General features: G+C 38.3%; 1 protein-coding gene across 1 annotated transcript; it reads right to left on the reverse strand.

The window, feature by feature from the left end:
* Positions 1-22767: 22767 nt before the first annotated feature.
* LOC100757526 (putative P2Y purinoceptor 10) lies at positions 22768-24924 on the reverse strand. The gene has a single exon (XM_035450222.1). It carries the CDS (start codon positions 24762-24764, stop codon positions 23706-23708), a length of 1059 nt encoding a protein of 352 aa, XP_035306113.1. The 5' UTR covers positions 24765-24924; the 3' UTR covers positions 22768-23705.
* Between the last annotated feature and the right edge of the window lie 311 nt (positions 24925-25235).

Consider the following 25235-nt stretch of genomic DNA (forward strand, 5'->3'; position numbering starts at 1 on the left):
TGAGGACCCTGGGTTCCCGACTCTGCTGAGATCGCTGGGCTATTCCGGCCCCCACAGACTGCAGAGAGTGCAAAGGACGACTTGACCCCTGAGGACCAAGCAACCCAGAGTCTACTGACATCTCTGCACCAGTGCTGCCCTCCCCCACCTGGAGAGCAAGTGCCTCAGACCTGCCTGCACCCAACTTGAAAACCATCAGAGTATCAAAGTCAATTGCACACACCTGTAGAGAACACTGGACTCATACACACCAGGAAAGGAAGTGACACCAACTGTACCCACTGGAAGAAGAGATGGGAAGACGACAATATAAGAACACATCCAACAACAGGAAAACCAATATGACACCACCAGAGTCTAGGGACTCTACACCAGCAAGACATGAACATCCCAACACAGAAGAAGCAGAAGAGAGCAACCTTAAAAACAACTTCATGCAGATGATAGAGAACCTAAGAGAGGAAATCAGAAAATCCTTCAGAGAAATGGAAGAAAAGACAAACCAAAAGATGCAAGAAATCAACGAAAGCCAAAAAAGCCAAGAAAATACAATTAAACAGCTGAAGGAAACAGTTCAGGACATCAAAACTGAATTAGAGACAATAAAGAAAACACAAACTGAGGGAATGCTGGAAGTGGAAAAGCTCAGTAATCAATCAGGAACCACAGATGCAAGCATAACCAATAGAATACAAGAGATGGAAGACAGACTCTCAGACACTGAAGACAAACTAGAGGAAATAAACTCGTCAAACAAGGAAAATCTGAAGTCTAACAAATCTATAACACAAAATATTCAGGAAATATGGGACACCATGAAAAGACCAAACTTAAGGATAATAGGTATAGAAGAAGGTGAAGAAACCCAACTCAAAGGTGCAGAAACCATATTCAACAAAATCATGGAAGAAAACTTCCCCAACCTAAAGAAAGACATGCCAATGAAAGTACAAGAAGCATACAGAATGCCAAATAGAGTGGACCACAAAAGAAAGTCCCCTCATCACATAATAATTAAAACACCAAACATACAGAATAAAGAAAAATATTAAGAGCAGCAAGGGAAAAAGGCCAAGTAACATATAAAGGCAAACCTATCAGAATTACACCAGACTTCTCCATAGAAACTTTGAAAGCTAGAAGGACCTGGATAGATATTCTACCAACTCTGAGAGAACATGGATGCCAGCCCAGACTACTATACCCAGCAAAGCTGTCAATCACTACAAATGGAGAAAACAAGATATTCCATGACAAAACCAGATTTAAACAATATGTAACCACTAATCCAGCCCTACAGCAAGTACTGGAAGGAAAACTCCAACCTTAGGAAATTAACTACATAAACATAGGCAAGAGATAATCCTACTCTACAAAAACACAAAATAAAAGGCAGGGTAAATCCACATACAATACCAGTACCAACAACAAACCAAAAACAAACAAGAATAAACACTCAATGGACCTTAATTTCCCTCAATATTAATGGTCTTAACTCGCCTATAAAAAGACACAGGCCAACAGATTGGATACGAAAACAGAATCCATCCTTCTGCTGCATACAAGAAACACACCTCTCATTCAAAAACAGGCATTACCTCAGAGTAAAGGATTGGGATAAGGTACTCCAATCAAATGGACCCAAGAAACAAGCTGGGGTAGCTATCCTAGTATCTAACAAGATTGTCTTCAAACTAAAATCAATCAAAAGAGATGAAGAAGGTCATTTCAGATTCATCACAGGAAAAATCCATCAGGAAGAAGTCTCAATTCTAAACATCCATGTCCCAAATACAAAGGCACCAACATTTGTAAAAGAAACATTATTAAAACTCATATCACAAATAAGGCCTCACACAGTTATAGTGGGAGACTTCAACACCCCACTCTCATCACTGGACAGGACCACCATACAGAAACTTAACAAAGAGACAAAGGAACTAACAGAAGTTATGACCCAATTGGGATTAATAGACATTTATAGAACTTTATATCCAGACACAAAAGAATATACTTCTTTTCAGCATCATGTGGAACCTTCTCAAAAATCAACCACATTCTCAGCAACATAGCAAACCTCAACAGGTACAAAAAATTGGAATAATTCCCTCTGTCTTATCAGACCACCATGCTTTAAAGTTAGAATTCAAAAACAAATCAAAGTGCAAAAAACCTACTAACTCATGGAAATTGAACAACATGCAATTGCAACATTCCTGGGTCAAGGAAGAAACAAAGAAAGAAATTAAAGACTTCCTAGAATCCAATGAAAATGTTGACACAGCATAGCCAAACTTATGGGACAGATTTATAGCAGTACTAAGAGGAAAGTTCATAGCTCTAAGTGCTCACATGTAGAAACTAGAAAATAGCCACACCAGAGATTTGGCATCACAGCTGAAAGCTCTAGAAAAAATGGAAGCAAATTCACCCTGGAGGAGCAGACACCAGGAAATAATCAAACTGGGCTGAAATCAATAAAGTCGAAACAAAGAAAACAATTCAAAGAATCAATATAACAAAAAGTTGGTTCTTCGAGAAAATCAACAAGATAGACAAACCATTATCCAAAGTAACCAAAAGGCAGAGAGAGAACATGCAAATGAACAAAATCAGAAATGAAAAGGGGGACATAACAACGGACACTGAGGAAATCCAGAAAATCTTCAGGTCATACTTTGAAAACCTGTACTCCACAAAATTGGAAAATTTAAAGGAAATGGACAATTCTATGGACAGTTATCACTTACCAAAATTGAATCAAGAACAGATAAGCAACTTAAACAAACCTATAACCTCTAAGGAAATAGAAACAGTCATCAAAAGTCTCCAAACCAAAAAAAGCTTGGGGACAGACGGATTCACTGCAGAATTCTACCAGAAATTCAAAGAAGTGCTAATACCAATACTCCTCAAATTGCTCCACAAAATAGAAGCAGAAGGGACATTGCCAAACTCTTTTTTACGAGGCTACAATAACCTTGATACCCAAGCCACAACTAAGAAAGAGAACTACAGACCAATATCCCTCATGAACACTGATGCAAAAAATCTCAATAAAATCCTGGCAAATCAAATACAAGATCATATCAGTGAAATCATGCACCATGATCAAGTAGGCTTCATCCCAGGGATGCAAGGATGGTTCAACATATGAAAATCCATCAATGTAATCCACCATATAAACAGACTGTGGAAAAAAAACACATGATCATCTCACTAGATGCTGAAAAAGCCTTTGACAAAATCCAACACCCCTTCATGATAAAGGTCTTGAAGTAATCAGGGATAACAGGAACATACCTCAACATAATAAAAGCAATATACAGCAAGCCAGCAGCCAACATAAAACTAAATGGAGAGAAACTTGATCCAATTCCTCTAAAATCAAGTACAAGACAAGGCTGTCCACTCTCTCCATACCTCTTCAATATTGTCCTTGAAGTCCTAGCTAGAGCAATAAGACAACAAAAGGAGATCAAGGGAATACAAATCAGAAAGGAAGAAGTCAAACTCTCACTATTTGCAGACGATATGATAGTCTACATTAGTGACCCACAAAACTCTACCAGGGAACTCCCACAGCTGATAAACTCCTTCAGCAAAGTGGCAGGATACAAGATTAACTCAAAAAAATATCTGTAGCCCTACTATATACCAATGATATATTGGTGGAGAAAGAAATCAGAGAAATATCACCCTTTACAATTGCCACAAACAACATAAAATACCTTGCTGTAACACTAACCAAAAATGTGAAAGACCTGTACCATAAGAATTTTGAGTCTCTAAAGAAAGAAATTAAAGAAGACACCAGAAAATGGAAAGATCTCCCATGCTCTTGGATAGGTAGGATCAACATAGTAAAAATGGCAATCTTGCCAAAAGCAATCTACAGATTCAATGCAATCACCATCAAAATCCCAACACAATTCTTCACAGTCCTTGAAAGAACAATTCTCAACTTTATAAGGAGAAACAAAAGACCCAGGATTGCCAAAACATCCCTGTACAATAAAGGAACTTCTGGAGGCATCACCATCCCTGACTTCAACCCATATTACAGAGCTATAGTCCTGAAAACAGCTTGGTATTGGCACAAAAATAGACTGGTAGACCAATGGAACCTATGAACACCTGATTTTTTACAAACAATCCAAATTTATATAATGGAACAACAAATGGTGCTGGAAATGTAGAAGAAATGTAGAAGAAATGCAGAAGACTGCAGTTAGACCCAAGCCTATCGCCTTGCACAAAACTTAAGTCAAAATGGATCAAAGATATCAACATAAATCCAGCTACACTGAACCTATTAGAAGACAAAGTGGGAAATACCCTTAAATTAATCGGTACAGGAGACAGCTTCCTGAACATTACACCAGTAACACAGACACTGAGGTCAACAATTGATAAATGGGATCTCCTGAAACTGAGAGGCTTCTGTAAAGCAGACAGTCAGCAAGACAAAGCAGCAGCCGACAGACTGGGAAAAGATATTCACCAACCCCACATCTGACAGAGGGCTGATCTCCAAAACATACAAAGAACTCAAGAAGCTAGTCTCCAAAACACCAAACCACCCAATTAAAAAGTGGGGTACAGAACTAAATAGACAATTCTCAATAGAGGAATCTAAAACGGCTGAAAGACACATAAGAAAGTGTTCAACATCCTTAGCCATCAGGGAAATGCAAATCTAAACAACTCTGAGATACCATCTTACTCCTGTCAAAAGGGCCAAAATAAAAAACACCAATGACAGTTCATGTTGGAGAGGATGTGGAGAAAGGGGAACACTTCTCCACTGCTGGTGGGACTGTCAACTTGTACAGCCACTTTGGAAATCAGTATGGTGACTCCTCAAAAAATGGGAATCAATCTACCACAAGATCCAGCAATTCCACTGTTAGGCATATATACCCAAAAGAAGCACATTTATACAACAAGGACATATGTTCAGTGATGTTGATAGCAGCACTATTTGTAATAGCCAGAAACTGGAAGCAGCCTAGATGCCCCTCAACCGAAGAATGGATAGAGAAAATGTGGTACATTTACACAATGGAGTACTACTCAGCAGAAAAAAAACAATGGAATCTCGAAATTTGCAAAAAAAATGGATGGATCTAGAAGAAATCATTCTGAGCGAGGTAACCCAATCGCAAAAAGACAAATATAGTATTTACTCTCTCATATGTGGATTTTAGACATAGAGTAAGGATTACCAGCCACAATCTACACTGCCAAAGAAGCTAATAAACAAGGAGGTCCCTAAGAGAGACATACATGGTCCCCTGGAGAAGGGGAGAGGTTCAAGATTTGCTGAGAAAATTGGGAGCACGGGAAGAGAGACGAGGGAGCTAGGAGAATGAGAAGGGGAGAAGAAGAGGGATGACAAGGACATGAGGGAGCAGAATGTTTGAGTCAGGGGAAGAATACATGATAACAAGAATAGAGATATCATAATAGAGGGAGACATTTTTGGTTTACAGAGAAATCAGGCACTAGGGAAATGTCTGGCGATCTACAAAGATGACACCAGCTAACTATCTCAGCAAAGGAGGAGAGGCTACCTTAAATGCCTTCCCCTGATTATGAGATTGATGACTGACTTATATGCCATCCTATAGCCTTCATCCAGCAGCTGGTGGAAGTAGAAGCAGACACCCATAACTAATCACTGAACTGAACTGGAACCCAGATGCAGAGAAGGATCAGTGAAGAGCACAGAGGTCCAGACCAGGCTGGTGAAACCCACAGAAACAGCTGACCTGAACATCCGGGAACTCTTGCTCCCCAGTCTGATAGCTGGAATACCAGCATGGGACTGATCCCGACCCCAGGAACAGGGTTTTTTCTGAGGAAACCTCAGAAATCTATGGGACCTCCTGTAGAAGCCCAGTATTTATCCCTAGCATAGGTGTGGACTTTGGGAGTGCATTCCATATAGAGGAATACTCCCTGAGCCAAGACACATGAGGGTGGGTCTAGGGCCTATCCCAAAGGATACGAAAGACTCTGATGACACCCTATGGAAGGCCTCACCATGCAGGGGGAGCAGAAAAGATATGTGACAGATAAGATTTTATTTGGGAGTGGGGTATAGGAGAGGACGGGTGGGAGAAGCGAACTAGGATTGTCATGTAAAACAATCCTGTTTCTAATTCAAATTTAAAAAGTTGGAAAAAAAGACCCTTGTCATCAGGAATAACTATACAGAATTTGGAGTTTGTCCTGCTTGGTTTTCATTCTTGCTTTGGTCCAATATTTCCTCACTGGGGCCAGCCTTTCCTCCTTTTGTGAATGATAAAATATATTCTGTGCCACTGTGCATTGTGTTGGGGGACACTGGATCACACTGTGAACTCAGGGTTTGCATTTGCTTTAAATAAAATTAACCTTGGATCAGGAGGCTCCATTAGCAACCAACCTAATCAAAGAGCATCAGATGGGATCTGCAAGAGATAGAGACACAGGAATCATAGGGTGGGGTTTGGAGTGATGCAACATTTTCTGGTTTGGCAAAGCAGAAGCATGGGTCTTTCAGAGATGCCAGCAGGGAAGGAAGATCAGCTAATTGTGATCCACCCTTTCTGAGCTAGCAGGTGTTTACCCCAGCCCTTGAATCTTGAATCTTAGTTATAAGTAGAATGATAGAGATTTCGTTAAAGCTACCTTTAGCAGCAGTGACAGAGCCCATGCCTGCAGGAACAGGATTCCCTCCAGGCTGCAGCCTGTGTGGCCAGGCCACTGCTAGAGAAGCAAGCTGGTAATTGCAGAGTTGAGATTGCTGGCTGAAAAAGCGATAGATCAAGGCATAAACACTGTGCCAAAATTAAAACAGCAACTTTGGAATTGTGTGTAATTTACTTTTTGATTTTACAGAGCTTATAGCTAAGGGGCTTCCTTGAATCTCAAAAAAGACTTTGGACTTCGGATTTTGAAACAGTGTTGAGACTGTGATAGACTATGGGGACTTTTTAAATGGTTTTTGTTGTTGTTGTTTTTAATTTAAATTAGACACAATCTTATTTTACACATATATACCAGTTCCCTCTCCCTCCCTTCCTCCCATGTCCCCCACCCCCATCCCATCCCCCTTCTGCTCCCCAGGTAGTGTGAGACCTTCCATGGGGGATCTTCTAAGTCTGTCATATCATTTGGAGCAGGACCTAGGCCCTTCCCTGTGTGTCTAGGCTGAAAGAACATCCCTCTGTGTGGTATAGGCTCCCAAAGTCCATTTGTACACCAGGGATAAATGCTGATCCAACTTTGAAATACTGAATACATTATGATATGGCTACAAGCCTATGAGGGCCAGGGAGTGAAATATAGTCATTTGAATGAGAATGTCTTCCATTGGTTCATATATTTTAATGCTTGGTTCCCAGTTGTTGGAACTGTTTGGGAAGGATTAAGAGGTATGAATGTTGAGAGTAGGAGTGGCATCTTTGGAGGAGGTATGTCACTGGGAGTGGACTTTAGGGCCTCAAATGTCCATACAGGCTATGTTTATACCAGCCAGTCTCTCTCTCTCTCTCTCTCTCTCTCTCTCTCTCTCTCTCTCTCTCTCTCTCTCTCTCTCTCTCTCTCTCTCTCTCTCTCTCTCTCCTTCTGTCTCTCTGACTCTCTGCCCGTGGATAAACTGCAAGTTCTTAGATACTGTTCCAGCACCATGCTTGTTTACCTGTTGCCACACTATCTGCCAAGATGACAATGATATAACTCTCTGAAGCTGTGAGAAAGCCCTCAGTTATCCTTTTATAAGCTGCCTTGGTTATGGTGTTTCTTCACAGCGATAGAATAGTAACTAAGACATCAGGCAACTAACATATACTGAATAAAGGACAATTAGCCTCTCTCAAGGATAAGCCCCTTATAGATTGTCCAATGCAAAGTAGTCAGTCTTTAAACCATATATAAACCAAAAATCAATTTTTCTCTTTTTCATTGAGACAGAGCCTTCCTACATAGTCCAGGCTAGCCTCAAACTTAGGATTCTCCTCTCTCGGCTTCCCTAGTGCTGAGAATAAAGCTATGTGCCACCACACTGGGCTTTCTGCTTTGTGGAAATGAATGTATGTATTAATTTCAGTCTACATATTTTCATTAATGATTTAGAGAGATTTGCAACAGAAACTTCTCATAAGAGAAGCAGGGATTTGTGGTATTTTCTATTCTCAGGTTTGACTGGACTTGAATCTGTTCCCACTTTGTTCCTTTCTACCCAAAGTACTGTTCCTTGTTGTCTACATTAGTCCAGAAAAACAGTAGAGATATAGGGGCCTGCCTGGGCAGTTAAAGGACTTAAGACCTCACAAATCAACATAGAAAACCCAGTCTTTTGTAGATTTCTTTCCTCTACCCCCAGAGGCTTTGTGCTTTATGAAGTGTTCTCCCCTCCCCCAAGTCTCACTTGCATCATTGTGCCTGGAGTGTGTTGAGAAAACTCAATATTCATTTCAGAACAACTGACTGGCAGAAATAAAACAGGAAACCAGTCACCATAAATTTCAACACCTCATTTGGCAAAGAGGAAATTGAGGCCCAGAAAGACTTAGTGTTTTCTGTCAGGTCTTAGCAAATGAGTAGGAAAACATGCACTTGATTTTTAGAAGCCATGCCAATACTCTTTTTTTTTCCTATAGCAGCAGTGCTTCCTCTCCTAACTCCAGCCAAACTTTAGTTACCAGCACATGCCCATTAGCATAGCTTTTAGATCTACTGGGGAGAAAGAAATAGGCCAGAACTCAGTCTTTGAGAACTGGAAACAATTTGAGTTCTCATCAGAGTAACTATTGCCCATTGCTAGATCACGATTTGTTGTTTCTCCAACACATGATTGGGGTTTGATTCGAGTACCTTCATTGTGATTCACAATCATCATTAACTCCAGTTACAGGACATCTGCTGCCTTCTTCTGATGTCCAGGGGCATGCAAGTAGTCCATAAACATTCATACAGTCAAAACACTCATTCATTCATCAATGAGTCTAAAAGAAAATTTAAAATTCAAAATTGAATTGTTTCACCATTTGGTAAAGAGACATCAAGGAGAAAAAGTGTTTCCAAGTTTTGTTACTATCCAAACACTCCAGACTGCAAACTTAAAGACTACAAACTTATTCACAGATGCAACAGATTCAATATTAAAAATTTAAATTATATAATAACAAAATATCATCTGTAGTAATCCAACTTTACATGTCATAGATTGCCATCACTAAGATATATTTCACATCTAATAAGTACCACGTGTGAGAAAGAGTTTTAATGTATTTTTTTCTCCATCCCTATGCCAGAGGTTTAAGGTAAGATATTATAGCTTCAATTACCACTGAGGAAATATAATCATTGAGAAACGAAATAACTCACCAAAAGCCAAATAATTAATGACTAAGTCGACATTTAACCCCACAGTTGCCAAAACTTGAAACCCCACAGCCTCCTTTAGGATTGCATTTCTAAGAATGGGTTACAATAAAGAATCCCTCAGAGTCAAAACACAAATGTAACACAGATAATGTGAAAATTGTTTTTTTTTTGACAGAGTAAGGTTTGATTCACCATCTTGATAGAATGAAAACTTTGAGATCTGCATCTTAGGATAGTAATTATTATGCCATTATTTGTCCATGTGAAGTACTCTTGCATTAATGAAAACAATAAAAATCTGAGAAGTCATTTTTTAATTGGAAGGTTGGAAGAAAGAACCTAAAAGTATGTGTTACAAATCTATGAGGGAAATCTCATAGGGTCTCACCCTGAAATATAAAGCTACAAGCAATTAATGACTGCTAAGGAAAGCAGAATTAGTCCTCCCCTGGGATGAGCCTCCTAATTGGCTATCATATATATTGTAGTTATATATTTATTTGTATGTCTTTCTCTGTGTGTAACAATAATAAAGAAAAGGGGGCCATGAATTAGAAAGGAAGTGGTGGGAGGGGTGACATGGAAGAGGTTAGAGGGAGAGGAGGGAGAAGAAAAAATTATATAATACTATACCAAAAGGCCAACCCTGAAAGCCGACATACAAGTAACATTATACAGATGGTGTACATTGTACTCATATATTTATGAATAAATGTACATATACATATATATGTAAAAATAATGAAAACAAGAGTAAGGATATATAGGAGGGTTTGGGAGGATGAAAAGGAAGGGAAAAATGATTTAATTACAATCTCAAAAATTAAAATAATTAAAAATAAAAACAAAAATTAGAAAACTAAGAAATTAAGACCCAGAGAGGAATTGTGACACACTGAAGGTCTCAGAGAGTACTTGTCACCACCCTCTACTTTAAAATGTTGGCATATGGATGTTGGTTATCACTCCATTTTGCTATATAGATCTTTTTTCTTATTTAAATTAGTAAGAGATAAATGATTATAAAGCAACCATGTAAGATAATTAAGGGCTTATGAAATCTATCAGCAAATCCACAACAATTGACAGGATGTTATTTGGTGTAAAATTTCTGCTAAGCCATGTTATAAAATTAGTGATAGGCTGTTTATAGGCTGTGCTTCTAGGTAACCTAAAGATTTGACAATAAAAATAAAAGTCATGCACACATGAGGATAAACAGCTCAAGTTCTTACTAACCAGGAAGATTCTCTATGATGGCTGGCTACAATATTACTATGGGGTGCTATGTAGACTGCTGGGGAAAATATAATCAATAGTGTTGCCCTCCCATGAACCCTGTGACTTACAATGACGTCTTTTGTGGCACAAACACTATGGGAATTGCCACACTGATTTTCATAGCAGTTGTGTAAGTGTGTACTCCCATCACCAATGCAATAGTGACATATGACCTCCATGAGGTTCTGAGGACCTCCATTGATTTTCATAGCAGTTGCTTAAGTGTGCACTCCCACCGGTGCAATAATAACATGAACACTATAGGGTTCTGAAGAATAACTGCACTGATTTTCACATTAGTTGCATGAGTGTGCACTCTCACCACTAGTGTATGAGGGTTTCCCATCTCTCGCATCCTCCCTCATTGGCTGTCACCCGTGTTCTTGATCTTAGCCATTTTAACTGGAGTAAGATGAAATCTCAAAGTACTTTCACATGTTTATATCTGAGGATTAATAAAGTGAACACTTAGTTATAATTTTTAAAAATTTCTTAGATTAAAATTGGCTTTTATATTTACTTTAATTTTTAAAATATAGGACACAACCAGCTATACTTCAGAGAAGGCATTTGTCTTACTGCTTTATTGTCATGAGAGAAACCATGACCAAGACACCTTATAAAAAGAAAAGCATTTAATTGGGGCTTGCCTACAATTTCATTGGATAAGTCCATGATCATCATGTCAGGAACCATTGTAGCAAGCAGGCAGGCAGACATGGAACTGGAGTGTTAGCTCACAGTCTTCAACTTATTGTCAAGATAGAGGCAGAGAAAGAGAGTAAGACTGGGCCTGGTGTGGACTTTTGAAAGCTCAAAGCCCATCCCCAAAATGACACACCTCCTCCAGCAAGGCCATGGATCATCTGGAAGCAAACATTCAAATATATGAGCTTACAGGGACCATTATTAATCAAACTACCACATCTGGAATATATGAGGAGCTCAAAAGATTTAACATCAAGAAAATCCAAACTCTTGTTCAATACATTGGTCAATGAAATATACAAATGGTCAGTTAGCATTTTTGCTTGAAGCATCATTCACAGGGCCTACAGTTGTCTGCACCAGAGCCTCTGTGTATATATTATAGTGTTTGGTTTAGTATTTTTTGTTGGACTCCTGAGTTGGTGAATGAGTTGTCTCTGATTTTTGTGCCTTCTCTTGGAGAACTTTGCTTTATCGTATTGTATTTAATTTTGTTATGTTTTAAAAAGTAAATAGAGGCAGAAATCCCCCTGCTTTACCAGAGGCCATGCAGGCACCCACTACCCTAGGTAAGACCCCACCCTCAGACTGCTAACACTCCAGCAGAGCATGCTTAGCTTCCCCAACAACCCCTTCCCCTAGTCACCCACAACTGGCCCCACCACTCCTTCAGTGAGCTGCTGCTATACCACAGGTCACACAGGCACCCAAATCACCAAGTAAGACCCCACCCTCAGACACCAACACTTCTTTATCCAGCTTCCACCCAACAGTCCCCCTACCCTGGTCACCTTATCCTGGCAGAAGAACTCAGGCAGAAGCCCCCTCCCTGCTCTCCCAGAGGCCACACCAGTTTCCAGAACTCCAGAACCCAGGAAGGCAATGGTCAAGCAGGCTGCCAAAACCCTAGCTGAGACACCCTACTGGGGCAGAGGACTCACTGGTCACCAGACCTCAAGCCAGAAGACCAGAAAGGAAAGAGAAACCAAAGGAAAAACACCCATGCATCAAAGACAAACTCTGAAATCAGCACCTAGCCCTATAATTACCCCAAACCCAGATGCATAGAGGCAGCATAAGAACGCAATCAACACTCTCAAGTGTTAGCAGCAAGAGGAAGGAGTAATGAGGTGTGTGGCTAGAGCTCATGAAGAACTGACCATTCTTCAGCACCAGAAGAGACAAATTGCCAATGCTACCACATCACATTTTGATGCCACAGTGCAACCTTGCATTGTGAAGAATAACCAGTCTATATAAACCTGAGTTTTATTAAACTTCATCTCTCTTTGCAGACAGTTTTTCAAAACCTCTATCACCTAGGTCCAAGGTAGTTCTAGCTGATATTTAATTCAACAAACACTTACTGAAACAAAAAGAACACAATCAACAACCACAGTAATATCACCACCAGAGCCAGCTATCCCACTATAGCAAGTCTTGAATATGCAAACACAGTTGAAGCACAAGGAAATGAACTTAAAACCAACTTTATGAAGATTAAAGAGGTGGTTAAAGAGGAAATAAAGAAATCCCTTAAAGAAATCCAGGAAAACACAAACAATTGGGGGAAATTAATAAGTCCCTTAAAGAAAGCCAAGAAAAAAACAAACAGCTAAAGGAAATGAATAAAACTGTTCAAGACCTGAAAATTGAAATAGAAGCAATGAAGAAAATACAAGCTGAGGGAATCCTGGGGATAGAAAATCTAGGTAAGTGAAAAGGAACTACAGACACAAACATTACCAACAGAATATAAGAGATAGAAGAGGGTCTCACGTGTAGAAGATACCGTAAGAAGAAATTTATACATTGTTCAAAGAAAATGTTAAATCTAACAAGTTCCTGACACAGAACATCCAGGAAATCTGTGTCACATAAAGAGAACAAACCTAGAAATAATAGGAAGAGAAGAAGGATCCCAACTCAAAGGTCCAGAAAAATTTGTTCCTTTTCATAATACATTTATTGATTATTTGAGAATTTCACATCATGCAACTCAATCACACTCACTTCCCAATTCTCCCAGGTCTAACTCCTATCCATCTGACCTTACCCTCAGAAGGAGGAGAAAGAGAAGAGGGAAACGGAGAGGAAGAAGAAGGAAGAAGAGAAGGAGGAAGAGGAGGAAGGGGAAGAGGAAGAGGAAGAGGAGGAAGGGGAGGAGGAAGAGGAGGAAGGGGAGGAGGAGGAAGAGGAAGAAGAAGAAAAAGAAAAGAAGAAGAAGAGGAGGAGGAGGAGGAGGAGGAGGAGGGGAGGAGGAGGGAGGAGGAGGAGGAGGAGAAGAAGAAGAAGAAGAAGAAGAAGAAGAAGAAGAAGAAGAAGAAGAAGAAGAAGAAGAAGAAGAAGAAGAAGAAAGAGGAAAGAGGAAAGAATGTGCAAGTTGTGTGTGTGTGTTGTCCATATACTCACTGGAGCATGGTCAAACTCCTGGTTGCCAGCTCCTTAAAAAAAAGCTGGATCCTTCCTTACCCACAATTCCAACATAAGCCTTCAATTGTGGTGAGCTAAACTTCAGCATGCTTATCACAAAAAATTTTTAACAAAATCATAGAATAAAGTTTTCCTTACTATGGTAATTTTAATGTAATTGCCTCCATAGGCTCATTGGAAGGGGCTCTATTAGTAGGTGTAAATTTGTTGGAGTAGGTATGACCTTGATGGAGAAAGTGTATCTCTGCCCAGGCCATTTTTGAGCTCTCATATATGCTCAAGTCATATCCAGTGACTCAGACCACTTTCTGCTGCCTACATGTCAAGATGTAGAACATTCAGCTCCTTCTCCAGAACCATGTCTGCCTGCGTGCCGCCATGTCACACCATGGTGATAATGGACTAAACCTCTAAAAATGTAAGCCACCCCAATTAAATGCTTCCTTTTTATAAGAGTTGACATGGTCATGGTGTCTCTTCACAGAATAAAAACCCTAAGACACTAATCTTAAGAAGGACATGCCTGTAAAGGCACAAGGAGTTTACACCAAATAGATGGCACCAGAAAAGAAAGTCTCATCTCCACATAATGACAAACACTTATCATGCAGAACAAAGAAAGAATATTAAAATCTTCAATGGGAAAAGGTCAAGTAAACTATAAAGGCAGACCTGTTAGAATTATATCTGACTTCTCAGTTTAGACTCTAAAATCCAGATGGGACTGGATAGATGCCTTGCAGACTCTAAGAGACCACGGATGACAACCCAGAGTACTATATTCAGCAAAACTTTAAATCATCACAGGTGAAGAACACATGATATTCCATGGCAAAGTCAAATTTAAACAATGTCTATCTACAAATCTAGCCCTGTAAAAGGTACTAGAAGGAAAACTCCAACCCAAGGAGGCTAACTACACCCATGAAAACACAGGAAATAAATAATCTCACACCAACAAAATAAAAAGAATGGAAACACACTACTACTACTACTACCACCACCACAACCAACAACAACAACAAAATAACAGGAATTAACAATCATTAGTCATTAATATCTCTCAGTATCAATAGACTCAATTATACAATAAAAAGATAGACTAACAGAATGGATGCAAAGCCAACATCCATTCTTCTACTGCATATGAGAAACACACCTCAACATAAAAGACAGACCTTACCTCAGAGTAAAGAGCGGGAAAAAGATTTTCCAAGCAAATGGACCCAAGAACCAAGCTTCTGTAGCTAGTCTAATATCTAACAAAATAGACTTATGATCAAAATTAATCAAAAGAGATATGGAGGGACATTTCATACTCACCAAAGGAAAAAATGCACCAGTGTATCCTCTCTATTCTTAACATTTATGCCCCAAATTCAAGGGCAGCCACATTTGTAAAAGAAACTACTAAATCTTAAGTCACACATTGAACCTCACACATTAATAGTGGGAGACTTCAATAACCCACTGTCACCAATAAACAGACAAAAAATAAGTGATAAAAGAATGGAGCTAACAGATGTTATGAAACAAATGAACCTAACAGATATTTACAGAATATTTTACCCCAAAACAAAAGAAAATAAAATCTAAAATAAATGGACAATTTTCTTGATAGGTACCATATACCAAAATTAAATCCAGATCAGATAAACAATTTAAATAGACCTATAACCATTAAAGAAATAGAAGCAGTCATAAAAGGCTCCCAAACACAAAAGCCCAGGAACAGATGGTTTTAGTGCAGAATTCTACCAGACTTTTAGAAAAGAGTTAATACCAATACTCCTCAAATTATTCCACAAAATAAAAACAGAAGGAACATTACCCAATTCATTTTATGAGGCCCTAGTCATGGTGATATCCAAATCACACAAATATTCAGCAAAGAAAGAGAATTATAAACCAATTTCTCTCCTGAATATTAATGCAAAAATACTCAATAAAATACTTCGAAACCAAATCCAAGAAGACATCAAAAAGATCATCCACCATGATCAAGTAGACCTCATCCCAGAGATGCTGGGATGGTTCAACATATGAAACAGCAAATTCAAAATGTTAATGAGATGGCTCAGCAGATAATAGTGTTTGTTTCCAAACCTGACCAATGTAATGTATCATATAAGCAAACTAAAAGAAAAAAATCCACACGATCGTCTCATTAGATGCTGAGAAAAGCCTTTGAAAAAATCCAACATCCCTTCATGATAAAAGTATTGAAGAGATCAGGGATATAAGGAACATATCTAAACATAATAAAGGCAATTTATGGCAAGCCAATACCTAAGATCAAATTAAATGGAGAGAAACTCAAAGCAATTGCACTAAAATCAGGAACAAGGCATGGCTGTCCACTCTCTCTATATTTATTCAATATGATACTTAAAGTTCTAGCTAGAGGACTTCGAGAGCCCATCCCACTTGAAGGGATTTGCTCTGTCTCTGAACACATGGGGAGGGGCCTAGGCCCAGCACAGGAAGATTTGGTGGACTTGGTGGAGCCCCGGTTGGGGGCCCTACCCTGCCTGGGGAGTGGCGGGTGGATGGGGTGGGGGTAGGTTGGAGGTGGGGGAGAAGGAATGGGGGTGAGGGGAGGGAGAGGGAGAGGGGAAGTACATGTGAAACAAGCCTGTTCCCTAACTTGAATTAATAATAATAATAATAATAATAATAATAATAATAATAATAATAATAATAAGAGAAAAAAATAAAAAAAGTTCTAGCTAGAACAATAAGATGACTAAAGGAGATGAAGGAGATACAAATGGGAAAAGAAGTCAAAGTATCAGTATTCATAGATGACAGATAGTATACATAAGTGAGCCCAAAAATTCTACCAAGGAACTCTTACAGCTGATAAACAACTCCAGTTAAATGGTTGGATACAAGATTAACTCAAAAAAATCATTAGCCCTCCTATATACAAAATACAAATGGCTTGAGAATGAAATCGGGGAAACAACAACCTTCACAATAGTCACAAACAATATAAAATATCTTGGGGTAACTCTAGCCAAGCAAGTGAAAAACCCAATAACTTCAAGCCATTGAAGAAAGAAATTGAAGAAGGTATCAGAAGATGGAAAACTCTTCCATGTTCATGAATAAGTTGGATTAACAATGTAAAAATAGCCAATTTACCAAAAGCACTCTACAGATACAAAATTCCAACACAATTCATTTTTATTTTTAAAACAATCTTACTTTATATACCAATCCCAGTTCCTTCTTCCTTGCATCCTCCCACTCCCCTAACCATCTCCCTAACCAACACCCCACCCACTCCTCAGAGAGGGTGAGGCCTCCCATGGGGAAATCATCTAAGTCTGTCACATCATTTGGAACAGGACTAAGGTCCTCCTCTTTGTATTTAGGCTGAGCAAGGTAACCCTCCAGACGGAATGGATTCCAAACAGCCAGTTCATGCACTGGGGATAAATACTGGCTCCACTGCCAGTGGCCCCACAAACTGCACAAGTCCCACACATTCAGGGGGCCTAATTCAGTCTTATGCAGGTACCCCAGCTGTCAGTCTTGCTTGGTGCAGCTGTTTCTGTGGGTTTCCCCAGAATGGACTTGACTCCTTTGCTCATATTATCACTCTTCCCTCTCTTCAACTGGACTCCAGGAATTCAGCTCATTGCTTAGCTGTGGATCTCTGCATCTGCTTCCATCAGCTACTGGATGAAGGTTCTATGATGGCAATTAAGGTAGTCATAAATCTGATTATAGGGGAAGGGCATTTAAGGTACCCACTCCACTATTGCTTAGATTCTTAGTTGGAGTCATTCTTGTGGATTCCTGGGAATTTCCCTAGTGCTAGGTTTCTTGTTAACTCCATAATGGCTCCCTCTATAAATACAATTCTTTACATACTAGAAAGAACAATACTCAACTTCATATGGAAGAACAAAAACCACTGGATAGCTAAAATAATCTTGTACAATAAAAGAACTTCTTGGGGTACCACTGTCCCTGATTTCAAGCTATAGTAATAAAAACAGCATGGCATAAATAGAGAGGTGATCAATGGAATTGAACCAAAGACCCAGTTGTAAATCCACACACCTGAATTTTGATAAAGAAACCAGAAATATGTAATGGGAAAAAAGAAAGCATCTCCAACAAATGGTGCTGCTCTAACTGGATATTGGCATGTAGAAGAATGCAAATAAATCCATATCTAACAGCATGTACAAAAGTCAAGTCCAAATGGATCAAAGACTTCAACATAAAACCACACACACTGATCCTGATAGAAGACAAAGTGAAAAATAGCCTGAATGCATCGGCACAGAAGATCACTTCTTGAAGAGAACCCCAATCACACAGACACTACAATCAAAAATTAATAAATGGGACTTCATGAAACTGAAAAGCTTCTGTAAGGCAAAAGACACCATCAATATGACAAAACGGCAGCCAACAGAGTGGGAAAGGATCTTCACCAACTCCACATCTGACAGAGGACTAATTTCCCTTCGAATAGGAAATAGGATTGATTTTGAGCTGTACTGGGGAAGGTGAGACAGAAACAGGAGAAATCAGGTGGGGCAGGGCGCTGGAGAGAGTACTGGGAAAGATGACTGGATTAGGAGTCTCCTTCCATTGATCACACTCCTTTAAAAAGATGTGGAAGGTCAGAAAACAACTTTCAGGAATTGGTTATTTCCTTCAGCTGTGGTGTAGGTTCCAGATATCCAACTCAGATGGTCAGGTTTGGAAACAAACACTATTATCAGCTAAACCATCTCATTAACTTTTTGAATTTGCTGCGCCCTTATGTTTGAAGAGCCATTATATTATAAAAATCTTTCTGATCTATATTTCTTACTGGAGTTTCATGAAGTTCAAAGATCAAATGTTATTACCACATTACAGCTGAGAATAGAGCTTCAGGTTGATAAAATACCATGCTATAGATTGTACACTTAAGAAAGGGTGGAAATGGCACTAGGATTCAATTCAAAGTGCTGTCAATTAGTTACATCCACATTTCTAATCAATTTTAAAACTATTTTCTCACCTGTGTTTTGGAACAAGAAATTAAAGACAGAATTGAATAGTTGTACAGCCCCAGAAATACTGGATCGGTGTATAGCCCTGTGTATAGCCCTTCTTCAAGATCTAAGAGTGACAGTAGGTTTCTGGAGAGTTCTAATAACTTCAAGAAATGTTCAAAAGTTAGACTGTTTTATATTTTTCTCTGTCTCTGTTTCTCTCTCCCTCTCCTGACCATTTTCCTTTGCTCCCTCCCTCCCTCCTTCCCTCCCTCCCCCTCCCTCCCTCTCTCCCTCCCCCCCCCCTCTCTCTCTCTCTCTCTCTCTCTCTCTCTCTCTGTGTGTGTGTGTGTGTGTGTGTGCATGCGCTTCTCCAAGCTTGCTGAATAAAGTTCATTATCCATAGTAGTTAACTGGTCAGTTTCCAAAAATGAATTAATTTTCTGAAATAAAACTTCAAATGCATAGGGGAATTTCTACAAAGTGTTCCAAAGAAGAATCTGAGTCCATGGTTAGTAGTGTTTTCTTAAGTACATTATGGCACAGAGAAGACAACCTCACTACTAGAAATGAAGTACTTCTAAATGTACTAGTTCTTGATGAAGCAAGTAATGGTTTTGGAAAGTCGATATATATATATATATATATATATATATATATATATATATATATATTCAAAGACATTCTTCCTGTCAAAAACAACTAATCATGCCTCTAGAATTCAGACCTCATATGTCTGGCAACTTTACCTATTTAAACACAGCTGGTAGAGCCAGGAAGGAAACAAAATAATCTTGAATTGCAAAAATACATAGCATAAAGTCCATATACTGAAACTCATCTAATTTTTTCCCATAGGAGATTTTCCCGTTTCAATATACAAACTATTCAATCACAATAAATATAAGCAGTATTTTTTTCTTTTTGAAAAAAATTGCTCTAAATAACTTCATAGTTGTGCTTTCAAAAGCACAGAAAATTAGAAGTAATTAATCCAGGGATAGGAATGGGCTTATTAACAGGAGAAAATTGTGAGAGATTATAGTTTGAAAATTCAGAGGTACAAGCACTATAAGTATAGTAAAAAAAGAACTGCAATCCATAAGTACATTTATTTCAGAAACAAACAGGTTCAATAGACATTAGAGAAGCAATGAATCACAATATAATAACTGTTGTTTATAATAATGACCCTGAGTGAACCTGAAAACAGATTTTTCTTTTTTTATTCTCCTGTACATTTATCCTAACCACAGTTTCCCTTTCCTCTTCTCCTCCCAGTGCTCTCCCACACCTCTGCTCTTCCCCAGATCTACCCAGCCTCCTTTTCCCTTTAAAGAAAGAGTTCCAAGGATATCAACCAAACACAGCACAACAAGATACAGGAAGACTAGGCATATACCCTCATATCAAGGCTGGACAAGGCAACCTAGTAGAAGGAAAAGGGTTCACAATTACTCTACATTAGAATTTGAACACATAGTCTATATTAGTTTTGTTATTTACTGATATGGCAATTTGTGATATATTAGTATGCTTAATTAATTTTGAAAATGCGTTTCTACACGTATAGTTAGGCTTGGTGCTGATACAGCAGTTTGTTTAATCCTCATTGAGTCCTACTGCAGATTGAGGCTTCAAGAGCAGGCTACTAAGAAGCTCTCTAAATAAAACAAAAACATACAAATAAAATTATGTACAAATTGCAACACAGAAACAAACAATAACAATGAAAAAACAATGCAACATGCCTTATCCAAATGATTATAACTCCTCAACTAACAAAATAAAAATTACTGACGTGTAAAATATGAAATTAGATCTCAAAAAGTTATTAGCAAAAAGGACCAACAACCTGAAAGAATATAGACAAATATATGAACAATGCAGGGAAATTAAATCAGGACCTAGACAGGAAATCTGGTAACATGCAGAGGAAAGTCAACAACATGTATGAAACTCAAAAGTAGGATGGGAAAGTCATAAACATGGAATTGAAGTTCATTAAGAAAATTCATAGTTTGAAGACAAATAAAATTGTTAGAAATGAAGATTTCAACAACTCTAACAATTGAATATAAAGTACCACAAACAAGCAACCAAGCAAATTACAGACTATCAGATAGAGGACAAGGACAAGGGATTACTACATTAAAATATTAGTAATGGAAAAATATATGAGCATGACCAAACATCCAAAAATTCTGGATGTCAAGATATCAAACATAAGAACTCATGGGATAGACGAAGCTGCAGTAAAAACTTTAAAGGCATAAAATTTTAGTCAACAAAATTACAGAAGAAAATTTCTCAAATATGTATAATCTTTATAGACATTTGAACACAATAGGCCTTTAGAACCCTAAAGAAGCATCACTGGAGAAGAACAGCATCAAAGGATGTTGTAAGTGAACTGTAAAGATATAATGTTAAAGGCTGTCAGGGGAAAATTCAACCCACCCAAAATGTAAGCACATCCAAATAATATCAGATCCCTCACCAGTAGTCTTAAAGCTATGAAACCACGGAATGGTATTTTTAAGGGCCCAAAGTAAATAACTGCCAACAAAGATTTCTATATCCAGCCAAGCTATCAGTTTATAGCCACCAAGCCAGCACTGCAGAAAATGCTTAAAATAATACCACAGATTGGTCGAGATGGGGAGATTCATTATGTGCCAGCTGCACAAACACAAGGCCCCAAGTTTTGAACCCCAGCACCAACATAAAATCCAGGCACAACAGCAAGCATCTGTACCTCCAACGCTGGTGAGGCATAGACAGGTAGATTCATCTTATTGGGTACCTAGTCTAACCAAGTGATTAACACAGTTACAATACTAGATAGCCTGTCTCAAAAAGTAAGATGGAGAGAGATCAAGAAAGACATCCAAGGTCAAAACTCTGGCTTCTATCTGCACACACACAAAGACATGTATACACACACACACACACACACACACACACACACACACACACACACACACACACACACACTTATACACAGCAAAGAAAGACAGTCTTTTTATGAGATTATAACAAATGATACATTTTATGAGAGGAATAAATGACCAAGGAGAGTGAGGAAAGCATCAATCATGCCCAACACAAAAAAACCTCTAGTTCTAATAAGGAAAAAAATAATAAAAATCCAAGCAACCCAAAACACATCCAATTAAATTAAATGAAGTAGCAGACCTCTGTTAAGTGTAAATGGCCTTGACTCACCAATAAAAAGAGATTAGCTTATTCAATTTAAAAACAAGATCCAACAATCTGTTCTATGTCTAGGTATATATCTGATGGGTTGTAATAAATCATATCATAAAGATGTTTCCACATGTATGTTTATTGTTGAACTGTTCACAATAGCAAAGATGTAGAACCAGTCTAGGTGTCTATCGATGAATGAATGGATCAGCAAAATGTAGTATTATAAATGATGGAAATTTAGGGAACTATGAAGAATTAAATTACAACATTTTGAGGGAAATGAATGAAACTGAAAATCAGTATGTTAAGCAAAATAAACCAGATAAATATCAATTAATTTTCATATATAATAATATATATGCACACACATGAAACATGAAAGTAGAGATGGAGAGAAAAGATATAAAGGGACACATGCAAAGTATGATCAGGGAGGTAGTCAAATACAAGAGGTAACAGAACATTTGTTTCAAGAATGAAGAAAGGAGAATGCAGGAGTAAGAAAGGTCACCAACAAGAATTGAAGGGCAGTCAATAAAAGGCTGTGGTGAGTAGATAAGAAAGTACAGTAATGTATACATATGAAAATATCACAATGAAATCCATTCCCTCATATACTAAGCCAAAAATATAATAAAAATTAAAGGGCATTCAAAAAATACACAAGACAAAAATAGAAATTTTATAAAGCTAACCATTGCTTTATAAAATTTAATTTTATGTTGCCCAATATTTGAAAATGGTTAGTTTCAAAATTTCCACTGGGAAGATTTATATTAGTAATGATGCAACAACAAGGATTTTAAAAATGGCAGTGCTTGTTATGCATTAATGATAGGATTCAGTTCAGTTCATTGGTGTATTTTGCTTGTAAAAATTTAGGTTCAACTAAACCTTAGCAAAATGAAAACTTCATGTATTGTGTGATTCCTTAATCTTTTGATTTAAATGTATCAAATGCAGTTGCGTCTGAAGTTACATATGAAAGAATCAACCGAGCCAGAGAATGACACAGTTGATTTTAGTAAACAGATAAATAAGAATATTTCCCAAGTAGTTACATTACACAAAAATATGCATCACATCACATCACAAACTCACAGACATTTAGGCAAAGAGATTTCATTTTAAGTCTTTAACCTCAAGTTTGTTAAATATGCAGAGCACAGTTCTATTTAAGGTGTTTGCATTGTGATTCCCATGGTAAATTTGAGAGGCTCATCTGAATTGATTTTTTTCTTCAAGGTGAGAAAAAGAAAATCTTATAGATATTTTAAGTTAAAATGTTTTTAATTTTCATAATTTATACTAATATAAAAAGTCATCCTTCTGCAATACAATTGGCACAAGTAGTGTATGTTTTCTAAATAAAATTAGGGTCATATTCTCATGCAGACGTCTCAATGTTTAGATAGCTTGTAGATGTTCACTAGTTATTAACATATTTTGGGGATTTTTCAGGTAAAGATGAGAAGACTGGCCTCATTGCTGAGGAACAGGTGTGGAACTCTTTCAGTTGATTATCACTTTGTGTGAAGAAAGTTTTTTCTCAGAAGATCCACAGATGATCTTGGCATAGAGAACTCCCGTAGACAGATTATTTTGAGTGAAGTGGCTGTGTTTCTTCATGACACTCACTATCACTTTGAAACGGCATGGCTAACCTGACAGAGTATAAACTTTATTCTAGATAATTATTTCATCACATTGTGTTGGAACATCCAAACATTCAAGAGAGATAGTCTGAAGATTCTCCTTCCTCTGATGAATTTCCAAAGTACTGTCCTTACATCGCACACATGACTGGATGACCAAGCTGCCATGTTCTGAAATTTGATCACGAAATTCTGAAGTCATAAAATAATACACAACTGGATCGAGACAACAATTCAAATTTGCAAGACATAGGGAAATGATGTGGAAACACAGAGTGCTCTTAATAAATGAACAGTTTGAGAAGACATGTTGCTTCACCATCATAAAGAATGGGAAGTTGAGATGGTAAGGAGTGAAGCACACTATGAATACCACTGCACACATTAGGACCATCCTCAAAGCCTTTTTCCTCTCTTTAATATTCTGAGGTGGATCTTGGAATTCCTGTAAAGATTTTCTTGTTTTCCATGTGCAATACGTAATAATTACAACAGGCAATACAAACCCTCCAAGTTCAGCGGCGGTTACCATGCCAATGGAGGAAGCCATACTAATATCATGAAGCCCTAAATCAGCAAAGCAGGATTCACTGTTGTTGGCTAAACCAGCACTTCTCAGGATGGGAAGTGGCAAGCAGGCAGTCCCCACGATGACCCAGATGGCAGCACTGATGGCCACATCATACCTACGCTTCCAGTTTCTGGCTTTGAATGGCTTGAGGAGAAAAAGGCACCTCTGAAGGCTAATGCATGTCAAGAAAAAAATGCTGGCATACATGTTGAGATATTTCAGATAAAAGCAGAGTAGGCAAAGGGCTTTCTGGAATGGCCAGTTACGGTTGATATAGTAGTAAATCCGGAGAGGTAAGGACAGGACATGAGCGAGATCTGCCACTGAGAGGTTGATCATGAAAATGATGGCCTTATTCTTCTTGCTGATGAAGCGACACAGAACCCACAGGGCTGCACTGTTAGCCAGGAGACCAGGGATGAATATGAAGATATAGGTGGTTGCATACAGAGAGTACTGAAATGTGAGATGTGTAACATTGCAATTATTCTCAGCAGTGCTGGTACTGTTGCTGCCCATCTTGAATATCTCAGTATGTTCATCAAGGTGAACTATAGAGTTATGGCTCCTGTCCAAAGATATAGGTGGTTGCCAAAAGAGAGTGCTGAAACAGCATTTGTTGATCCGTGCACTTTATTCTCATACTGTTTGTGCTGTTACTTCCCACTTTGTGCATTTATGTTCCTTTCTTAGGAAAAGCCATTGCATGGTGGTTTCTGTGGAAAATAGAACAAAGATCGAGTCAGAGGCCAGCCAGCACATGTGAATATGCATATCAGTTGTATTCCTACTAGAGGTGCTGAAATGTGATTTCATTAATTTGAAAGTTCTCATCTACGCCAAATTAAAATAGTGCAACTATTTACCAAGACATAAATATTATCAAGGAAGATATTTTCAAGAATGTAAAAGATTGTTATTTGGACAATAACTTCAGTCAGGTTTTTACTCTGATAGAAAATCATCGAAGTTGCATAGGTAACCAGCAGC

This window comes from Cricetulus griseus, chromosome X, assembly GCF_003668045.3.
Source record: "Cricetulus griseus strain 17A/GY chromosome X, alternate assembly CriGri-PICRH-1.0, whole genome shotgun sequence".
NCBI classification, from domain to species: domain Eukaryota; kingdom Metazoa; phylum Chordata; class Mammalia; order Rodentia; family Cricetidae; genus Cricetulus; species Cricetulus griseus.

Bases quoted from the DNA above. Each gene is read 5' to 3' on its own strand.
- LOC100757526 (XM_035450222.1), bottom strand. From the start codon at position 24,764: ATGGGCAGCAACAGTACCAGCACTGCTGAGAATAATTGCAATGTTACA.